The sequence below is a fragment of the Palaemon carinicauda genome, chromosome 19 (assembly GCF_036898095.1).
Source record: "Palaemon carinicauda isolate YSFRI2023 chromosome 19, ASM3689809v2, whole genome shotgun sequence".
NCBI lineage: Eukaryota > Metazoa > Arthropoda > Malacostraca > Decapoda > Palaemonidae > Palaemon > Palaemon carinicauda.
The window spans coordinates 20,418,458-20,438,767 of record NC_090743.1 but is presented as its reverse complement, the minus strand read 5'-3'; the positions used below and the strand labels follow the sequence as shown (position 1 = coordinate 20,438,767).

Genomic DNA, 20,310 nt, shown 5'->3' with positions numbered 1-20,310 from the left:
GAACGCTCTGGTGAATACCTCAGGAGCTGTTGCAAGACCGAAACATAGAACCTTGAACTGGTATGTCTTTTCCTCGTGTATGAATCTTAGATACTTCCTTGAAGACGGATGGATTGGGATCTGGAAGTATGCGTCCTTCAGATCCAATGTGCACATGAAGTCCCTTGGACGAACAGCTTGGATGACTGTGCCTGCCGTCTCGATTCTGAACTTTGTCTGTTGAACAAACTTGTTCAGAGGGGAGAGATCGATAACTGGTCTCCAGCATCCAGTCGCCTTTTTCACCAGAAAAATTCGACTGTAGAAGCCTGGGGACCTTCCGCGACCTCTTGGAGAGTGCCATTCTGCAGCATGGTCCGGACCTCGGCCCTGAGGGCCAGCTCCTTTGTGGATTCCTTCGCATAGAAGCTTAGATGCATTGGATCATGAGTCAAAGGAGAGAGAGATTGAGTGAACGGGACAAGATACCCTATGGCAATCACTTTGACCGTTCAGGGATCTGACCTGTGAAACTGCTACCTCTGCCAGCAGCGCTGTAGACATCCTACTACAGGTGGTAGGTGATGAGGAATGCCATTCCTACTAGGAGGGACCACCTCAGCCACCTCCCTTTCCTTCCCTCTTTCCTCTGAAGGACTTGGACCCCTTCTGTCCCTTGGACTGAAAGGGCCACTTCGACACCTTGGAAGGTTCCGAGGACCTATTAGTTGACTGATGACAAGAGGAAGGTGCTTGCTGAGGCCGAGAAGATTGGGAAGGTCTACCATAGGTCCGCGATGTTATGGCCCTATGGAGGAGAGAATCTTTGGACAATTTCTTCCATCGCTCAGCACCCTTCTCCATCTCTTCCGGAACGAAGAGAGATGAACCCTCGAGGGTGGAATTCCTCAACCGAGAGACCTCCACTTCCGTCACCTCTTGTGGAACTGACCTATGACGGTATCCCTTCTCTTGAGGATGACAACATGGTGCGACAGAAACTCAAGAATCTGGGTACCTGACAACAGGAAGGACACCAAAGTCTTCCTGGCCGACTCCTTCGAAAGATCGTGGGAGCGTACCATGAAGCCTAAGGATCCTAACCATAGATCAAGCCACGAAGCAGCTTGCATGGCATACTTCGCGCCTCTCTATGTTCAGGAGCTCAACTGCTGAGAGGGAAGCCTTCAGAGAGGAGAGGGTTTGAGTGGGAACACCCTTCATTAGGGACTCTACCGAAGGGTCGAGGGTGATGGTGGAATGTGGTTCCCCTTCGATCTCGTAATACTTCCTTTTTAAGACGAAAGGAAGTGGAAGGGACCGAGAGGAGGACCTGCCCTCAAGGAACTAGAAGTTTCAGCTATTTGAGCGATAGCTTTCCTTTTGGCAGCTGTCAGACCTTTGAACCAGGGCAAAGCTGCACTGGACCTGGAAGGCTTCTGGGTCTCGAATATTTCATCGAGAACCATATCCTCCCCTTCCTGGATAGTGGAACCATGAGTGGACACTGTTGATGGCCCTCATACAGGTGAGGACCTGCCAAAAGGTATGTTCCAATTCGCGTCTGTCTTGTTCAGAGTGATAGTTCTGACTTGGCCACCTTTGGAAGATTTTCATCCTCCGAGTCTAAGGGGTCGACCACCTCCAGGCTTACATCCAGAGCCTGGGTAGGTCAAGGTCGTCAACAGAATCACTGGGTGGGCCCGCCACAGGGGACCGCCTCTGTGCCTCAGCCAATCTAGCTTCCCGTGCCGCAGTGTTCTTAGGTTTCGTCTTAGAGTCCTTCGATTCCCTATGCACAGGACGTTCCTCCGCGGTCTTAGGAGGGGGAAACTGCGAGGTCTTCGAGGCACTAGACGAAGCCTTGGTAGCAGGAGCAGGAGGCTCCTCCTCTGGAGATCTGGAGGAGGAACAGAAACTGGACACTGGTCTGGAGGCACTACCTCAATGTCTTGAGGATTGAAGGGATGGATCGTGATTTCCTTGGGCGAGCCTATCTCCCTACTCATCCTAAGATGGATGATATCGGCATGAGGTGGTTTTATGCCTCACATCTTTCTCTTCTGATTCTTAGTTATGACCTCATTTACCTTCACTGGCGTAAAGGGTAAGTTTGCCATATAAGAATCAGAAGGAACAGTGCCTTCGGCACGTGATCGGGGTGGAAGTGGTCTGCGCGCTTTGTCTGCTGTCGACCTACTTCTAGGGTCCTGTCTCCCAACTGACGAACCCAACGAGGGTTCCGGGGCATCCTAGAGGTTGCCTTGACTGAGACAGTTGGAGGTTGTGGCAGTGGAGGAGCTACATTCAGTCTTCACGAGGGTGGTCATGAAGATACTCACCCAAGGAGGAAGCTCTGTGCCCCGAGGTATACCCAGGAATTTCCTAGGAGAATGTCCTTTGGGTGGAACTATAGAAGGAGCTCCAGTCAACAGAGGTGACAACCTCTGAGGCAGAGGAACACGTTCTTTCGGATGTGAAGGAAGGTCTGGACTAATAGGAATGTTTGCAAACTTATTAGGGGGCTCCTTGAACCCTTCTGGGAAGGGTTTTGGTCTTCTGCTGGAGGTGGAAAATGCAGAGGGACGAGGCGAAGGTGTTGGTAACGCACTTGCTCGCGGTTTCGACACATCTGCTCGTGTATTGCTGGCGAAAATCACCGATTTGCTCATGAAATCGGGAGATTCGTGCGCATAATTGCGAGTTGTTCCGTAACTGGAATACAAACCACGCTATTTAATAGGGGTATTACTTTCGGCGTAGCTGAAATGACGAGCCATTAATTTTTAACGAGGGTTAACTACCCACACCGCTAGTTAGCGGGGGATAGGGAGGGTAGCTTGCTACCGCTTCCCCTCACACCTGTGATTGAGCTCACTTTGTTTTCGGCTCGGATGGTGAATGGGGGTTGCCGCTTTTCACATCGCCGACTTTTGGCAGCCATTAACGCCATTTAGTTTTCTCTTTTTCTCTTAGAATGTGTGTGAAGTTAACTTCTGCGACCATGCGCACCTGCCCTGGACTCTCCGGCCGCCCTTGTGGAACATATATGATGGCAGTCGAGACTGATCCTCACGCCCTTTGTCCTTCCTGCAGAGGTCAACGGTGTGATAGTGTCAATAAGTGTTGTGAGTGTAAGGAGTGGTCTTCTTCCCAGTGGTAGAGGTTTTCGCGACGGCGGAAGAAGAAGTCCAAGCGAGATATTTCTCCTTCAAAGGTCGCTTTAGGGGGAAAAACCCAAGGCCTCTTCTTCTGTCACACAACCCTCCTCCGAAGCTCCTACTCGGTCGGTCTCTTACGAGAGACCTTCGAGTAGTAGCGTAGACCAAGTTATTTCCAACCAACCCCGGGTCTCGAGAGAGGAGGTTGCTTCCCCTAGCGAAGCAGCACCACCTCTACCCCCGGGTGAGGCCTTGTCACTAACTTCCATTTTTCAGATTTGGTCTTCCTTGGGGCTCATGGGTTTGCCCTCCAAGGAGGCCCTGCTACAGTTCATCCGCATGGGTGCTTTTGTTGAGCAATTGTCGTCGCCGTCAGAGGTAGATCCCCTGACTCTTGTCAACGTTGTTGTCAGAGGTGTCTCATGGGGCGTCATCCATCTCTTCTGCCACTCCAAACTCTACAGCTGTAGCTGCCGACTTAGTTTTCCCCGTTCCTGATCATCCTCCGAGGGGGAAACTCTTAAGTTCATCATCGGTCTCTCCTGCTAGTGTTTCTATCCCTCGGTGGTGTTCACTTACAGAGACTCCTCTTCGGAGGACTGCCGACGGTCAGCTTGCTGATCCAACGGCCCCCAGAGGGCTCATCCATCGGAAGGCTCGCCTTCCTCTTCGCCTTAGAGGTCTCCCTTCACCAGCGGTGAAGAGGCGCCTCTTTGGTTCAACGACATCACTGCAGTCACCCGCAGAGGAGCCTCCGTCAGACTTTCATTCATCCATCACTGCACCTGCAACCAGTCTTGTGACTTTGGTCCTGGACCTCTCTGCAAATCGTTAGCGATCTCCTTCGGTGGATGGTCGTCCTTTCAAAGGACACGTCGACCGTCCATCCAACAGACCTGCCGACCTTCCATCGCCGTTCCTGTCGCCTAATGTAGCTCCTCCAAAAGTGTGCAGCTGCGCGCCATCACTTTTGCCCTGCGCACCACGCGTACGCAGTCAGACCAGCGCTCACCAGCAGCTCGACACTCTACAACGCTTCGGCGCACCACTCAACCTGCTCGCCCTCACAGACGGCAGCAGCCTCACGCGCTTGCGTGCCATCATTTACCTGCAAATCAGCCCTCTCCTGCGCGACACGTGCCCAGATCGCCTGCGCACCCTGCCCACACACGCCCAGGGTCGCCTACGCACCAACACACCACAGCGCACTTGTGCTCTCCTGTACCTACGCGCCAGTGCCCACCTGCGCGCTAACGCTCGCCTACGTGCCAGCATTCTCCTGCGCGCTAGTGCTCACCTGTGCGGCAGCGCTCACCTGCATGCCAATTCTCTCCTACGCGCCAGCACTCACCTGCGCGCCAATGCTCTCCTGTGCGCCAGCGCTCTTCTGTGAGCCGGCGCCCTCCCGCACGCCAGTGCTCTCCTGCGCGTCAACATGTGCGCCTTACATCGCCTGCGTGCCAGCACTCTGCCGTGTGCCATCTTGTGCACCAACTAACGCGCCAACAGATACCTGCGCGCCATCACTCCCTAGCGCACAAGTCTGTAGGTGAAACGACCACCACGTTGCCGCCCTCACCTACGCGTCAACTTTCACCAGCCCGCCAGCGCTTGCCAGAACATTCGCACTCACCTGCTCGCGCGTGCGATCTCTCTCCTGCGCCATGATTCTCCCGCTTGCGAGCACCAATATTGTCCCTCGCGCGAGCGCCAATATTCTCCCTCGCGCGAGCGCCAATATTCTCCCGTGTTAGAGCACGCGCACCAACAGGCACGATCAACATTAAAATAAATATTCGCCATATAAACTATAAAAATTTTAACAAAAGAGGAAGAGAAATTAGATAAAATAGTCTGCCCAAGTGTACCCTCAAGCAAGAGAACTAATCCAAGATAGTAGAAGACCATGGTACAGAGGCTATGGCACTACCCAAGACAAGAGAACAATGGTTTGATTTTGGAGTGTCCTTCTCCTATAAGAGCTGCTTACCATAGCTAAAGAGTCTCTTCTACACTTACCAAGAGGAAAGTAGCCACTGAATAATTACAGTGCAATTGTTATCCCCTTGAGAAGAAAATTTGTTTGGTAATCTCAGTGTTGTCAGGTGTATGAGGACAGAGGAGTATATATAAAGAATAGGCTAGACTATTCGGTATACATGTAGGCAAAAGGAAAATGAACCCTAACAAGGATCCAATGTAATACTGTCTGGACAGTCAAAGGACCCCATAACTCTCTAGCGGTAGTATCTCAACAGATGGTTGGTGCCCTGGCCAACGTACTACCTACCATGGTCATCCCCATTGTCTTGGGTTAGTTCTTTCTTGCTTGAGGGTTCACTCAGGCACACTATTTTATCTTATTTCTCCTCTTGTATTGTTGAAGTTTTTATAGTTTATATGGGAGATATTTATTTTAATGTTATTATTTTTGAAATATTTTATTTTTCCGTGTTTTCTTTCCTCACTGCTATTTTCCCTGTTGGAGCCCCTGGACTTATAGCATCTGCTTTTCCAATTAGGGTTGTAGCTTAGCAAGTAATAATAATATAATTAACAGAGTATCATTGATATAATTTCCTAACTTATGGGATTTTCTAACTTTTAATGCTGAATTTCACGATTTGACTAGCTTTCTTTGGCGATTAATATGGTACTGTACAGTATTATTTACCCATATCTAATGTTAAATTTCATGTTTTGACTTGGGCTTTTTAACATTACACTGCATTTGGCGATTTGTAACTAAATTTTGATTACTCGATTCATGTTCTTTGGCAATTTTTAATACTTTACATTATTATTTGTTGATTTCAAGTATTAAATTTCTTGTATTGATTTGTGCTTTTTAACATTATGCTCAGTTTGGTGATTTAGAATTCTTAAATTTCTCGATTTGACGAATGTTGTAAGCACATCACCCAATGTAACGGTCTTGGTCTTAGTTGTAAAGTTGATCAGATGCTGAAGATTTCCTTCTCAACCATAGCTTGCTTGAGGATTCGGTGGTTGGAATGACATTACCTGGCCAGAAAACTCCCTTTTTGGCCAAAACAACTAAAATAGCAGTCGAGTTAGTGAGTGTTTCTGCTTTAAAGTGATTTAACCTTTCCCAAATAAGTAGTTCCATTCGAGGACTGAATCTTATGAGCTTGAAGGATTCCTGGAAGTAAAAGGATTTCATGAAATCTTCCCTCCTAAGAAATGGGATGTTTATGTCGAGACCAATCAATTGCGATCATTTCCTATTGTCCCAGATCACTTTCAAACTAGAAAGTTAGTGACGGACAGACCTTGTTCAACTTGGATCAGCTGTGGAATCCTTGTAAGTGGGGCATCTTAGGTGGTATCAAAGCTAGTTAGTAAGCTCTACTATGAAGTCTTGAGGTAAGATCACACATTTTGGCAGCTTGAGATTCTGGCCAGTAAGTTGATAAGAACCTTATTGTGTTCTCAACACTCCAACCAACTGGCCTGAATTTTTTTTTTAGCCACTTCTTACACACTCGTTTGTTATGAGTGCAAGATGCATACATCCCCAGTGATTGCAGATCATCACTGAGGAACCTACATGAGTAAGATTGAGGTGGATCCTCATCTTTCGTGTCCAATGTGCATAGGGCACCTCTGTACATTTGGATTATGCTTGTGATGGATGCAGGGTGTAGTTCCCTTCCCAGTGGGCAAAATTTTAGAGCAGATTTAGAGCTGGAAGAAGAAGGCCAAGCGCGATTGTTCTCCCTTGCAGTCATCCTGTAAGCGAGATCATTCCTCTTCATATTCGTCCTCAAAATTGGGGAAGAAAGCGAAGACAGCCCCCTGCATCTGAAAATCACCACTGAATCTTCTCCACTTGGCTCTTTACTGATGACCTACTTTTAGAGGGACCTCCGGCTCCAGCATTAAACTCCTGCTTCTCCCATGGATGCAGAGAGGTATTCATTTCAAGAGGGTCACTGTTCTTCAGAATTGGATATTAGACCATTGGGTCTGCTCTGGTCAGAGCTCACCCTTTGGTGGATGAGAACCGCCCTGTTGCGCCATTGGCCTTTATCATGAACCTCAGTTTAGATGCTTACAAGAATTAGTTTGTCTCTGAAGCATCTGCTCACTCCTCGGAGTGTGAGGTAAGCAGTTTCTCGGCCTATAGCCTTGTGGATCGTCATGTTTTACCTTCAGAGTGCTGTTCAATCTGAAACGCCCGGAAATACTGGGTGGCAATTGCCAGAACCTTGATTTTTCATTGGCCGTTACCAGCTTGCACCAGAATCTTGCCTTTTACTAAAGGACGAAGGTTTGCATGGCATATAGGAACAGTCAAATGATGGTTAAATAGTTAGAGTATATAGCTTTGACCAGATGATGTTACAAAAATCAAAAGTTTATTGATGGTTACATTTATTAGGTCCATATAAAAATAGTTCTCATTAAAAAGTTTTATTTGAATAAAGAAAGATTGGTATTATAACTAATAAAATAGGACAACTCTATTAATTTGGTACATATTACAGGATACTAAAATCAAATGTAATAATGAAAGAATCAAGTAGATAATGCTTCTATCAAGTAATATTTTATAGAATTATTAAAAAATAGAGAAACTAAAATACAGTAAGTTTCTACAATACTCTTAAAATGTGGTAACAAAACTATACAGTATTGCAATAAAAAAAAAAAAATTTTTCTGACAAATCAGACCACCTACTCCATTAAGACCTCTTGCGTATACAAGCTACAGTATGCTTTAGAAAAATACTACATTCACAAAGGACCATAGCAAAAGTAATATTTTTCTTTAAAATAAATAAACTAGTCAAGTTACTTTAGTTTACATGGATGAACTTGAATATACTCAAAATAATAAGAGTAACTTTTTATTCATCTGGATTTATTTTGAGGTTAAACAAGGTCTTAATTGAATTCAGTACTTAAAACACTAATATCTGGTAATTTGAGGTTATATTCATGTTCATAGAACAAAAAACCTTAAGCTTATTTCATAAATCATATGTTCATATAATATTTCCTATAATTATATGTTTAATTACTGGTTATTTCAGTTAAAAAATTTAATCATAAAATCATTCATTATACAAATCTTAAACCACAAGAATACATTAGTTCCTATTTCTAAGCCAAAATAAATGACACTATGACATTTGCAGTAAAAAATTAAGTTCCTACCCATATATAAATTCATTAAACATGAAGAGTCAAGTATGTATACAAACACATATAGACAATGTAATGCTATAAAAAAAAAAGTAAGGAATAAGAAAAATATTAAGGTACCTTAAGTGTTATAGCACTGGACAGCAATCTAAATTTTGATTTGATTAAATTTCATATGAATTTCATCAGTTATTAAGGTATTTTATCTGACTAATATTTATGCCACAAGTTAATATTTAAAAATTTTCAGTTCTGAATTTTGATTCCCATTAAATGTTCTATACAGTATAATTACTAATTATTTACAAATAATTTAATTTCCCCCTATAAAAATAAAAGAATTAAACTGAAGAAACACTGGATGTACCTTGCTCTAAAGTTACTAATTCCTAGATATAAATCAGTTGATAGCAAGACTATCAGTTTGGGTTTGGACTACCCCTGTTGACAATAGACATCTCACAATAGGGTAAATGTGAAGTTGCATTCATTAGCAACAGTGCATTAATTAGGGGGATTCTGTAAATTAATTTTACTGAAATCCTGCACACCTACATGTGCAAAATGGGAAAATTTATATCAATAAAATTTTTCTCTAAAACAGATACCCAACAGTGATTAAAACAAATTATTGGGTCTTCACTTTTATACTTAAAATAATAAAATTGTTTTTGTCTATGGAAACCTATTAACGTACTTAGCAAATTGAGTGTTTCATATTAAGCATACTATGTTTAAATATGTAACCTCAATGAAGTATCTGAACACCATTTGTCAACAAACACCTTTTTCAAGGCATTCCTTATACAAAAAGATCTCCTGGTGACTATTCACAGGTTGAATCTCTTGTAACCAAATTTAAAATATGATTACTGTACCTCAACCCTTCTGGTTTTCGTATTCCACCATTGGAGTTTAATTTTCTCCCCCACATTGTAGCAAGGCAAGGATGTCTCTCCCTTCAGTAATAAATTTTCTGATTACTATATTACCACAATCTTTACTGTCAGGGAAGACAGATACACACACATCAGTCTCTATCTCCTCAACCAGACTTTGATAGCATTCTGACCAAGTGTTTCTGATAGCCTCATCAAAGAAGCAAAGAAAAGCTTGAGCTGGTAAGGTGACAAGGTTTTCTGGAGCTCTGAATAGATTATCTACTCGTAATAAGGCTTCATTTCCGTAATCGATGTAATGGACAACTACAAATTGAGGATCATCTAATACCTCTTTCACTGAAGCCCTGTATAGTTTATAATCTACCGAGTATGGGCAAACATATACATTTCCGATAACTGGAGACTCTGCGATGGGTTCTAAGAGCTTATCAGTTGATTCATTCAATTTCGCCATCATGTCAGTTAGAGATGACAAATTGTCACAAAGCTGCAACCAAATTGAACCATTATTCTCAACATGGCTAATAACTGCAGTAAAAGTTTCCTCATAATTAAGAGAAAGCTTAGGAGCCACTAACATTGTACCTCTCTCTTTCATATTAAAATGTTCACCATCACTGATTGAAGATATGTTTTGCAAACTAATGAGGTCTACTGCTATTTCATCGTGATTTAATTCTGTCAACTCTGGATTCCTTACATTTAATCCCCATGTCTTATCTTTACTCATAATTGGAGATGATAATTTGGTTTCCTCTACTTTACTATCTTGTTCTCTCTTAAGAACTTCAAATTTTTCTTCATCACAGGAAAGTAATGATAAGATGTCCATTTCTTCACTTGAAATTTCTTTAATTACTAAATAACCATAATCTCCTGTATCAGGAAAGATGGACACGCTAACCTCAGTTGCCAGTTCCTCAATAAAAGACTGATGATATTTAGACCAGTTTTTTCTAATAGTTTCATTGAAGCAGCAATGAATAGCTTGAGGTGGTAAATCAAGGAATTCTTTAGGAATCTTGTACAACTGATCTGTTTTTACATGGTCCTCATTACCAAAATCAATATAGTGGACTTTGGCTAGACCATCAGTAAGTACTTGTACTATTGAAGCTCTGTATAATTTACCATCTGCAGCATAAGGACATATATAAATATCCCCATTAACATGCGACTCCAGCAATGGTTCTAGGGTACAAACATTTAATTCATTCAAACTTTCCATCATGTCAGTAAGAGCTGACAAATTATCACTCATTTGGAGCCAAAATGAGCCATCGTTTTCAACATGGCATATGACCCCTGCAAATTTTGTTTCAGATTTCAGAGAAAGCTTTGAAATATTAAAGTTGAAAACGTTTCCATTGCCCACATGTGGTCCAGTAATCTTTAAAGTATCTAGCTTGGTATGTAAATCTTCTCGTTTTATTTCAGCAGCATCTTTGTTTAATTTATCCTTTATGAACTTGTAATCGTGAATATTTACTTTCATCACGCCTTCTGACTTTTCTGTTGGCAACAAGGAGATCTTTGTACTCGTAGCCAAAGACTTGTTCATGTCTTTATCTTCAGAAAAATAAAGTTTTTGTTCCGAATCTGAATTGGAACTTCTTAATTCAGTTCTGTATAGAATTCTATTTTTCATTTCATGAACTTGAGGCTCATTTTTATTATATTCTAGCAATGACAACATATCTGTCTCTCCAATGAAGAAGTCTTTAAATACTAGATAACCACAATCTTTTGCATCACGACAAACTGAAACACGCACCTCATATTCGGTTTCCTCCATTAGGCTCTGCTGCTGCTCTGACCAATCCTTATTGATGGTTTTATCAAAAAAGCAATGAACAGCTTGTTCTGGTAACCTCAAGAGGTCCTCTGGGATTGTGTGTAATTCGTTTATCTTCACACTTCCCTCATTACCGTAATCTATGTATTGGACCAATGCAAGACACTTGTCTGCTAGGATTTCCTTTACAGTCGCCCTGTACCACCTTCCATCTTCAACGTATGGGCAGGCATACACACTGCCAACCAGTGGGGTATCTTTCACTGGTATTAATGACCTACTTAATTCATTTAATTTCTCCATCAAAGCATTTAGGGCTGGTATGCATCTACAAGGTTGTATCCACAATGATCCATCATCCTCAATATGACTTACAGTGGCAGTAAATAACTCTTCACAATTTAATGAAGGTTGCTCAGACTTCACTATATTTTCATCTGTTGAAATACCTTTACAGTGTATTTTACTACAGTCACTAGACAAAATTCTAGAATTACACACACTTATGTTTGTTCCGGTGTTTTCCTTTAATTCTAAGTTAACTTTGTAGTCACTTTTTTCAACTTGATTAGAACTGTCAGGTTTGACAATTTCATTATCTTTTTTAAATACAGGTTCATTAGTAATCTCTGACGAACTCTTCTTACTTTCTGAATTTCTTGCTCTAGAACTGGATACTACATCAGTGCTGTTCCAAGTGCAGTTACTGATAATATTCATGCTTTCTCCTGTTTCATTAACTAAATTTAGAGATATTTCAACAAACTGTTCAAATAGTTCAACTTTGTTTTCATGTAATTCTGAAACCTTATCATTTTCGTGTCTGAAATAGCACTGTATTGCTTGTTTTGGTAAACAATAACAGCACTCAGGAAGTTCGAAAAGATTTTCAAATGTCACTGTGTTTACTTTACCATAATCTATGTATTCTACAACTGCAGTCAAACATTCTGTATCAATCTTCTTAACAACAACTCTGTAGTATTTTCCGTCCTCATCCAGTCGTGAAACACAAGGAAATTCAACAGATGGAAAATTCTGCATTTTTTGAAGTGGCATTGTATTCAGTTTTTCCATCAATTCTTTTAATTGCGGAAGATATTGAGATGACTGGATCCAAATTGAATCCCTTTCTGTAAGACATACAAAAGCTGAAAATTCCTTGTCATATAAAATGTGTGGAGGAGGTAAATGACGAGTATCAGCATATACTGGAGCCTCTCTAGTAATTTCCTTTTTTGTTTTTACTTCATATAAGGATTCCGCTCTTTCTTCAACATCAGAGGCATTTAACCTTTCACATAAGAGAATATCTTCACCATCAACTATACAGCTACGTAGAATATTTTTACCCTCCCCAGAGTTTGATGAAATGGACACAGTTACTTCTTTGTTTAATAATTCCTCAATGCATTCCTTATATACTTTGGAGAAATTACTAAAATAACACTCAATTGCTTGCCTTGGTAAGCTTATAAAATCAAATGGAAGAATATAAAGATCTTTGATTTTCACAAGACTGCTGTTGCCATAATCAATGTATTGAACTAAAGCAGAATTGCAAGTTAAATCAACTTCCTTAACTAAAGCTCTGTAGAACATTTCATCATCAGAGAAGTAACTAATGCATATACTGCCAACAGCTGGTATCCCTGTCAGAGGCTGCAGTGAACTGGAATTCAAATTCTCTTGCAGCTCATCTAAAGCTGAAAATTTATCTAACAACTGAATCCATACACAGTTGCCTTCAACATGTGAAACAAATGCATCAACATTGTCATCATATTTAAGGAGTATCTGTGAAATATCCTCTTCACACAGGACATCTTCACTTTTGTCATTTTCACTTTTCAATATTTTTTCATCAGTTTCGACTTTACTGTCATCATTTTCAATTTTCAACTTATCTTCTGTATCAGAATCCTCTCCACTTTTTGCAGTTTCCCTATTGGAATCATTACTTAGAACAAGAGATGTCAACTGAGAAACTACATCACTGCCATCCAAAGATAATTTCATCACTACATTTTTAAGTTCAGATCCATCTACCTCCTGTGTCAGAGTCAAAAATATATCTTTCTCCAAAAGCTCTTCCAAGTATTTTTGAGTACTTGAGGACCATTTATTTCTAATATCACTGCTGAAATAACAACAGATGGCTTGCCTTGGTAAAGTAACAAATTGTCGAGGTAAAACAAACAATTTGCTAATTTCTACATTACCAGTATCTCCATAATCTATATAGTGAACTTTAGCACTGCTCACTTGTGGATTAATTTGTCTGATTTCAGCTCTATAGAACTGTCCATCCTTAGAATAAGGGCACAAACATGGCTCTCCTATATTGGGAGAAGATATCAGTGTACTCCCTGAATTCAAAGCAAACTCATTCATCACAACCATCATTTTTTCAATTTGTGAATAATTTTCTGATACTTGCACCCAAAACTTTCCAATATTGTCAACATGAGTGACGTGCACTGTCATTTCGGTTTCATACTTTATGGAGTGAAGGGGAATCTTCATGCATGTATCAGTAACTTCATTCACTTGATTTTCATGCGAGATTTCCTCACTTTCATCTCCTTTGTAGGCTGTACAATTAGCCTCTTCTTCCTTGTGAATTTTGGAAATTATATCACTACCACTTATAATGAAACTCTTCAAAATTAAGGTATTCTCTAAAGGATCTTCGCCCAAGGTAATGTTTATCTCCTCTGTAAATGTATTTTCTATTTCCTCATGAAGTATCCCTAATAACTGCTCCCTTACAGACTCTGGAAAATTACACTGGATAGCTTGACTTGGTAAATCAAGGAATCTATCTGGAATCACACGCAAACTGCTTATTTCAGTACTGTCACTCTTTCCATAATCCACGTAGTGAACAAGAACGCAATCTTTATCTCCAACGTACTCCTTCACTATGGCCCTGTAAAACCTCTGGTCTTCTTTGTACAGGCTCAAGCATGGACTGTTAATGGATGGTTTGTCTTTAAAAATTTTCAGATATTCTGAATTTGTTTGATTAATTTCACTCATAAGTTTATCAAGTGAGGAAATTTGGTCTACAGCTTGAATCCACAAATTTCCATCGTCATCAATATCACTGATAATGGCTGTAAGTTCAACATTACACCTTATTTGTGCTTTAGGAATACTGGGACACATTTTACTATTGGAATTTAGCATGTGTTGTAAATCTTTTATCGATTCATTAGACAATGAATTGGTTGCACATTCATAATTTTCATCTGTATTCAATTCTGTTATACATAATCTTTGGGCCTCTCTATTTTCCACTAGGGAGTGTGCAACTGATGTCTTTGGAGCGATATTCTTTGGGGTTTCTTTAATTACACAAGACCTATTGAGCATCTCATATAACTCATGATTCAGGCCGTCGCCTACAGAGGACGTATCGGTTCCTTTTTCAGTGTGTCGGAGTTCTGTCTGAAATCCAGGGTTTTCATAATCTCCAAAACATTTAGGATGCCGTAAAGATTTTTTTGCATCAGTTTTACTTGAATGACCTTTATCTGATTTACTGTAAAATGTTCCCTTCCATGGCTTAACTCCACTAGTTTGACAGCTGTAATCACCTACATATGCATCAAATTCTATACCTCTACATGGTGTAGAAATGGAAAGTTGCATGCTATTGCTTTCCATAGAACAATTTGATTCAAAATTCGTATCAGAGTTAGGAGTGAACAAGTTATCTTTCATGGCAATACAAAGTCTTTGTCTTGCTGCACCTATAGCATTTTCTCTGGTAAAATGTTTGAAACCTGTTTCAACAATTAAGTTGTCTGATATTTCTTCTGATTGACTACTGTATGACCTGAAATAAGAGAAAAAAAATATGGAAAAATATTCATTCTCCTTTTGAAAATCTTGGACAATGCAGACCTATCCACATACAATATATACAAATATAAATATATGTCAAATCATGCAAATAATGTTGAACAAATGAAAGAGTTCACTGGCGATAGCAAGAAAAAACTTTTTTCTCACATTTTGAAAATTTTTACGAAGGTACCCCGAGTGATAATAGGAAACATCAGAAACTTCTACCAAAGGTAATCTTTCTTTTGTAAGTGTATGAAGGTTAAACTGGTGTTAGGCATACTGAGTACTGTGTAGGTTTCTAAACTTTCAAGGTCTTACATTTCTTTTGTATCATTAAAGAAACTAATGAAATTTATATTGCAGCAACAGAGCTGTAAGGCCGGGGCTCAAAACATCAAAAGTGAAAGAAACTACCCATTCCTGAACATATTAGCTCACCAAGCTGAATATCATCATATGTAGTACCCATAACTTTTCTCAGATTTGGCAGTTAACACAAAGTCATCTGTATAAAGTGGCTTCCAGGGTCCTCCTTTGTAACAATCTATTATTATTATTAAAATGGTTAAATTGTCAATAATTTTTTTCAGATAATGAGATACAACAATGTAAATTACTAAAATATACTGTAGATGAACAAGAAAATACTTATGTAACTACAGTACATCATACCTGCTCTTGTTCAGCATTGTTTTGTCAGGACTATTAGCTGGATACACTCTCTTAATATACAGCTTAACCTGAAAGTTAGAATTTATGCAGAATCTACTTGCAGTATGGAAAAACATATGATGTGGGTAAATTAGGTGAAGAAAGCTCACCAGTATCTGGGCTTAAAAACACTGCTGGATTTTATTCCAAACAGGACCTGCTACTTTACTCAATATTATATGTCTTAGATTTCAAATGATTATAAGGACATCTAACGTATAATCTATATTTACTTAGATTTATAAGACAGTTTGTACAATATATACAAAATATATTCAATACACCAAGTTGTTTATAAGGGACATAATTTCATGTTCTTGAATTTGAAATTAAACTTGAGAAAATTTGTTTCAGCTTTGAAAGAAAAATTACTGTACTTACAAATGTTAAGTTTTGTGGTTCCCTTTAGAACCTTGGACCAAGTAAATACAGGCTTTTTGTTCTATAAATTTAGCCACAAAAAGGGTTTTGACAAAGGCAAAGCCTATTTTTGGATGGTGCTATGTGGTCTCCAGGATTTTCCTGTAAAAGCTGGGACAGGTAATAAAATCTAACAAACATACCAAAGCATGGGCTCAAAGTGATTAGAAGGGAAACCTACTGGTTCAGGATCTGTTGGAACTCACAGCCCCTCCAATACTGAGAATCATCTGGTAACTGATGGTAAGGCACCACTGCAAACCAATACTAATACTGGCAACATTGTTACTGCAGTAAAGAGATTTAGAGCAGAATAGCCCAAAGTAAGTTAGCTTTCAAGAGAGATGAACATTACCAGGAAAACTGAAAATGGAACTGAAGAAAAGATTTGTAAAAAATTTCATATGGCGTGTGGCATTGTACGGTTCTGAAACATGGACTATAAAAGCAACAGACAAACATCTGTAAGCATTTGAAATGTGGATATGGCGGAGGATGCTGAAAATAAATTGGAGAGACCACAAAACAAATGAAGTACAAAGAATAGTTGGAGAAGAGAACCATAATTACAACAATAAAGGGAAGGCAGGAAAACTGGATAGGACACATTTTAAGGGGAGATGGGTTACTGAAGGACATTATAGAAGGTAAATTTGCAGGATAAAGACCCAGAGGAAGGAAAAGGAAGTCAATGCTAACTGAAATGAAGATAGAGAGAAGGTACCAAGAGTTAAAAGAGGTGGCCACGAATAGAGAATTATGGAGGACGACTAATCCATGAAAGGACCTGTCTTAGGGCAGAACACAATATAGTAGTAGTAGTGTTACTTGTGCACTGTCTTCACAGCAGCTGCAGGGAGCATTACTGTACAGGATTACCCACTCTTTGAGTGTAGGGCATGGCCTCTGGTGCATAGATCTGAGAGATTCTTAGTAATCTGTCTTGGGTATCCCCATGCTGATACCCTAGAAGTTCTCTGGCTCCTTCATCCCTTCTTCGGGTTCGAAGATTTCTGCATGTTCTTCTCCGTTTGAGGGTATGTCCATCATAGGAAGTAAGAAGAAGGTCGCCCCTGCCTTTCATCAGGGAGTTTTATAAGTGAGACAGGAGTTTTGCCTTCCTCTAGTGAAGGTAATACCCCACTGCCTCTTGTCCAAAGTTCTCCTGCTGTTATATTGGCCAACAATTCAGAAGAGAAACTGTTAGATGACTTTTAATCAGTTGCCAGATGAATTTCAGAATTAGAGGTGCCAACGGGTTCTATAGAACCTCAACCTGTAGGTTTCTTAGACACACAGAGTCTGTGCTTTGGACTTAAAATACTGGCCCTAGAGCAAGGGAGACTATATTTCTTTGGTATTTTTATGACCATTGGATTACCTGTTCTAGCCTTTACGGGAAAGTCCCTGGAGGCCACATGGCATATTAACCCCAAAAATGCTAATTGGTTGTAAGAAATGTTTTAATAGAAAATAAAATTTTTTTTATAAATTTACCTCCCATAATTCATCTTCTTTCCTTTCAAAGTGCGTTAAAAACTGACAACCAACATCACTCTGCATAGATAGGAAATGCCCAAGAGATATATTTTTGTCAGAAAGTGTGCATTTTATTGCCTTTGCGGGTAAAGCTATGACCAATGGAATATTAGGCAATTTCTGAAGCTGGAAAAAGTAAAATTTTTATAAATTTGTGCATCTTATTTGCAAAGCTATGTAGAATAAAAAAATCAATGCATCATTCAGATAATGATATATGATATATAACATTATATACAATTTTGTTCACACCACCGGTAATTAAAATTTTTGAAGGAAAATATATTTTAAAAATTTGAATTAACTTTGTTCCATAAATACAAACCACGGTCTTACTTGGGCAAAACAATTAGTGAGAGGTGAGGGCACTACCTAAAAATATCATGCCACCTTAGAGGGCAATGATTGATTGATTGATTGATTGAAAGTTTTCTGGGCAATGAATACTCGTACAAGCTGTCTCTAAAGTTTCTTAAAAAGTATAAATCATTGGGTTTCATTTTTAAAATGTTATTTTTATTAGTAAAATAAATTTTTGAATATACTTACCCGATAATCATGTAGCTGTCAACTCCGTTGCCCGACAGAATTCTATGGAGGGATACGCCAGCTATCACAATACTAGAAGGGGGTGTACTTACCAGCGCCACCTGTGGCCAGGTACTATAGTACTTCTTGTTGACACCTCCTCAATTTTTCCTCGGTCCACTGGTTCTCTATGGGGAGGAAGGGAGGGTCAATTAAATCATGATTATCGGGTAAGTATATTCAAAAATTTATTTTACTAATAAAAATAACATTTTTCAATATTAAACTTACCCGATAATCATGTAGCTGATTCACACCCAGGGGGGTGGGTGAAAACCAGTGTACAAGATTAAAGGATAGCTAAGTATCCCATATTTCATATAACAGTTATCTCAAATAACAATGAAATAATAAGTACCTGGTAAGGAAGTCGAATTGAACCGTTACTCTGCCTCTTTTTTAAGTTCGTCTTCCTTACTGAGCGCAGCGTTCCTCTTGGAGGCTGAATCAACTCAAAGGTGCTAAAGTATATAGGGCTGCAACCCCTACTAAAGGACCTCTACACAACCTCTAACCCAGGCGCTTCTCAAGAATGAATTGACCACCCGCCAAATCAAAAGGATGCGGAAGGCTTCTTAGCCTACCGTAACAACCATAAAAACAACAATAAAAGCATTCAAGAGAAAGGTTAAAAAAGGTTATGGGATTAAGGGAATGTAGTGGCTGAGCCCTCACCTACTACTGCACTCGCTGCTACGAATGGTCCCAGGGTGTAGCAGTTCTCGTAAAGAGACTGGACATCTTTAAGATAAAATGATGCAAACACTGACTTGCTCCTCCAATAGGTTGCATCCATTATGCTCTGCAGAGAACGGTTTTTAGTAAAGGCCATCGAAGTAGCTACGGCTCTTACTTCGTGGGTCCTTACCTTCAGCAATGCAAGGTCTTCCTCCTTTAAGTGAGAATGGGCTTCTCTAATCAGAAGCCTTATATAATACGAAACCCCATTCTTGGACATGGGCCTCGAAGGTTTCTTGATGGCACACCATAAGGCTTCTGACTGTCCTCGAATAGGTTTAGACCTATTAAGATAATACTTGAGAGCTCTGACAGGGCAAAGAACTCTCTCTAGTTCGTTACCTACCATGTTGGAGAGGCTAGGTATTTCAAACGATCTAGGCCAAGGACGTGAAGGAAGTTCGTTCTTTGCTAGGAATCCGAGCTGAAAAGAACATGTTGCAGATTCGGTCGTGAAACCAATGTTCTTGCTGAAGGCATGAACCTCACTGACTCTCTTAGCTGTTGCAAGGCAGACGAGAAAAAGAGTCTTGAGTGTAAGGTCCTTGAAGGAAGCTGACTGGAGAGGTTCGAACCTAGGTGACATAAGGAACCTTAAGACTACGTCTAGGTTCCAGCCTGGAGTGGATAGACGACGCTCTTTAGAAGTCTCAAAAGACTTAAGGATGTCTTGAAGGTCCTTGTTGGAAGAAAGGTCCAAACCTCTGTGGCGGAGAACTGAAGCCAACATACTCCTGTACCCTTTAATCGTAGGGGCTGAAAGGGATCTCTCATTCCTAAGATGTAATAGGAAGTCAGCTATTTGGGTCACAGAGGTATTGGTAGAGGATACTGAATTGGCTCTACACCAGCTCCGGAAGACTTCCCACTTAGATTGGTAGACTCTACGAGTGGAAACCCTTCTAGCTCTGGCAATCGCACTGGCTGCCTCCTTCGAAAAGCCTCTAGCTCTAGCGAATCTTTCGACAGTCTGAAGGCAGTCAGCCGAAGAGCGTGGAGGTTTGGATGCAACCTGTCTATGTGAGGTTGACGTAGAAGGTCCACTCTTAGAGGTAGAGTCCTGGGGATGTCGACTAGCCATTGAAGTACCTCTGTGAACCATTCTCTTGCAGGCCAAAGGGGAGCAACCAGCGTCAGCCGTGTCCCTTCGTGCGAGATGAATTTCTGCAGGACTTTGTTTATTATCTTGAACGGTGGGAATGCGTAAAGGTCGAGATGGGACCAGTTCAGCAGAAAAGCATCTACATGAACTGCTGCAGGGTCTGGAACTGGGGAACAGTACAGCGGAAGTCTCTTGGTCATGGAGGTGGCAAACAGATCTATGGTAGGTTGACCCCACAAGGTCCAAAGTCTGTTGCACACACTCTTGTGGAGGGTCCATTCCGTGGGAATGACCTGATTCCTTCTGCTTAGGCGATCTGCTGAGACGTTCATGTTGCCATGAATGAAC

At 40.6% G+C, this 20,310-nt stretch overlaps 1 protein-coding gene and 1 pseudogene across 4 annotated transcripts in view; one reads left to right on the top strand and one right to left on the bottom strand.

Annotated features, from left to right (window-relative positions):
• The window catches only part of LOC137658655 (uncharacterized), a 422,221-nt pseudogene that overhangs the window by 140,253 nt on the left and 261,658 nt on the right, over positions 1–20,310 (top strand).
• The window catches only part of LOC137658502 (tudor domain-containing 6-like), a 44,038-nt gene continuing 31,547 nt past the window's right edge, over positions 7,820–20,310 (bottom strand). For 3 of the 4 annotated variants that reach the window (XM_068393269.1, XM_068393272.1, XM_068393270.1), the window contains 3 exons: positions 17,493–17,660; positions 15,537–15,604; positions 7,820–14,853 (listed from right to left, as the gene is read on the bottom strand). In XM_068393269.1, coding sequence (XP_068249370.1) covers positions 9,228–14,853; positions 15,537–15,604; positions 17,493–17,660 — 5,862 coding nt within the window. In that variant the 3' untranslated portion in view covers positions 7,820–9,227. The remainder of the gene's footprint in view (positions 14,854–15,536; positions 15,605–17,492; positions 17,661–20,310) is intronic. The other variant, XM_068393271.1, reaches the window with a different exon arrangement.